General features: G+C 44.3%; 1 protein-coding gene across 1 annotated transcript in view; it reads right to left on the bottom strand.

Moving 5' to 3' along the window:
* Positions 1-831: 831 nt before the first annotated feature.
* GRK1 (G protein-coupled receptor kinase 1) overlaps positions 832-1705 on the bottom strand; it is a 23642-nt gene continuing 22768 nt past the window's right edge. Inside the window, exon 7 of the mRNA XM_007942378.1 lies at positions 832-1130. Within this exon, the coding sequence (XP_007940569.1) occupies positions 832-1130 (299 nt within the window). The remainder of the gene's footprint in view (positions 1131-1705) is intronic.

Consider the following 1705-nt stretch of genomic DNA (forward strand, 5'->3'; position numbering starts at 1 on the left):
AGACCCTGGGCAGCTGCCAGGAGGTAGGAGCTGAGCATGAAGTGGGTAATAGGGGCACAGTTCACAGTGTTAGGGTGCCAGTGAGCTGGCAGGCTGTAGTTTGCCAACCTCTGAACTAACCAAAAGAAAAAATCCCACTGAGCATTCAGGCTCTGAAAATGAACAACTAATATGCCAGAAAACTCAAAATAAACATTTAACTCATCTGATTAAACCATCTGTCCCCCTTCAATAGCTGTGACCTTTCAGAAGTAGATTGCCAGGACTTTCTTCCTAGGGGTACCTCTGGGTGGATTCAAATAACAAACCTTTTGGTTAGTAGCCAACCACTTAACCACTTGCACCACCCAGGGACTCCATTAAACCATTTCCTCTTTGGCTGTCGAAAAATGCTAGGTTATACATCTATGCCAAAGGCCCTTTGAAAGTTCATGCTATTATTTGTGCATTTCACCCAGAGAACACTTTCTGTGTCTTTTTTGTAGTAAAATGGGAGCAAAATAAGTGAACTATTTACAGTTTGGAAGCTCACTACCCCAGGTGGAAAAATCTAGCTGTTCTGCCCCATATACTTAATTTTTTTTTTTCTTTCATCATGCTGGTGAGGAAACTCAGTACACAGAAGGTGGCCTGGGACAGGCGAATCCTACTTGCCTACTACCTGATTGCATCTACAACTGACATCTCAAAGGCATTTTAGTCTTTCAATAGATTAACCCATATGCACACTGAGGTTTCTAGAATTTTCCTTTTCCTCCACATAGACTGGGCTCTCTCTTCTCCCTGGACTTTCTCAGCAAATGCCTTAGCAAAAGTCTCAGGGAGCTTTCTCTAGGACACCAGACACATTCCTGACTTGGATGAAGGTGCTGGCTCCTCGACGGTGATTCCCTTCATGTCATCTGGCATATTCCCATCAGAACGCCACACGTTCAGCTCCCCAAAAATGCCTGTATCAATCATCTCCTCCTGCCAGGGGATTGGGCAGTTGCCAGTTGCAAATTCCTGAAAGAATTCTGTATCTGTTTTGTCGAAGACCACACCTTTAACTGTGGAGAAGGCACCCACATCCTGAATATTCTTTGCATAGACAGTTCTGGAGTCTGGGATAAAAGGAGGTATCAGCATTCCTGTGAGAGAAGGGAAAACAGAAGAAGTGAAACAGCATATCATATAAAGGAAACAGCTATTTAACCTAAGAATTCTTTCCTCTATGGCTCAGGTAAAAATGCTGCTCTTGTTTTGTAAGTGTACTGCTGTTGTTGTTATGTGCCATCGAGTTGGCCCCCACTCATAGCAACCCCTCCTTGGGTTTCTGAGGTGGTATCACTATGGAAGTAGATTGTCCAACCTTCCTTCTGAGGAGTGGCTGGTGGGTTTGAACCACCAGCCTTCTGGTTAGCAGTCAAGTGCCAAAAGAAAGCATACCTAAAAGGTGCAAACTCCTTAAGGGCAAGAACTCCATCTTAAGTTTGTTGATATTCTCCCACAGGGCATATACCAAAACCAAATCCACTGCCATTGAGTCAATTCCAACTTGTAGAGCCCCTGTAGGACAGAGTAGAACTGTCCCATAGGGTTTCCAAGGCTGTAATCTTTATGGAAACAGACTACCTCATCTCCTGGGTGGTGGCTGGTAGGTTAGTAGCCAAATGCTTGAACCATTGCTCCACCAGAGTGACTTTACAAGGCATTTGTTGTTGTT

The sequence above is a fragment of the Orycteropus afer genome, unplaced genomic scaffold, assembly GCF_000298275.1.
Source record: "Orycteropus afer afer isolate SDZICR_OR568_19922 unplaced genomic scaffold, OryAfe1.0 scaffold00089, whole genome shotgun sequence".
NCBI classification, from domain to species: Eukaryota; Metazoa; Chordata; class Mammalia; order Tubulidentata; family Orycteropodidae; genus Orycteropus; species Orycteropus afer.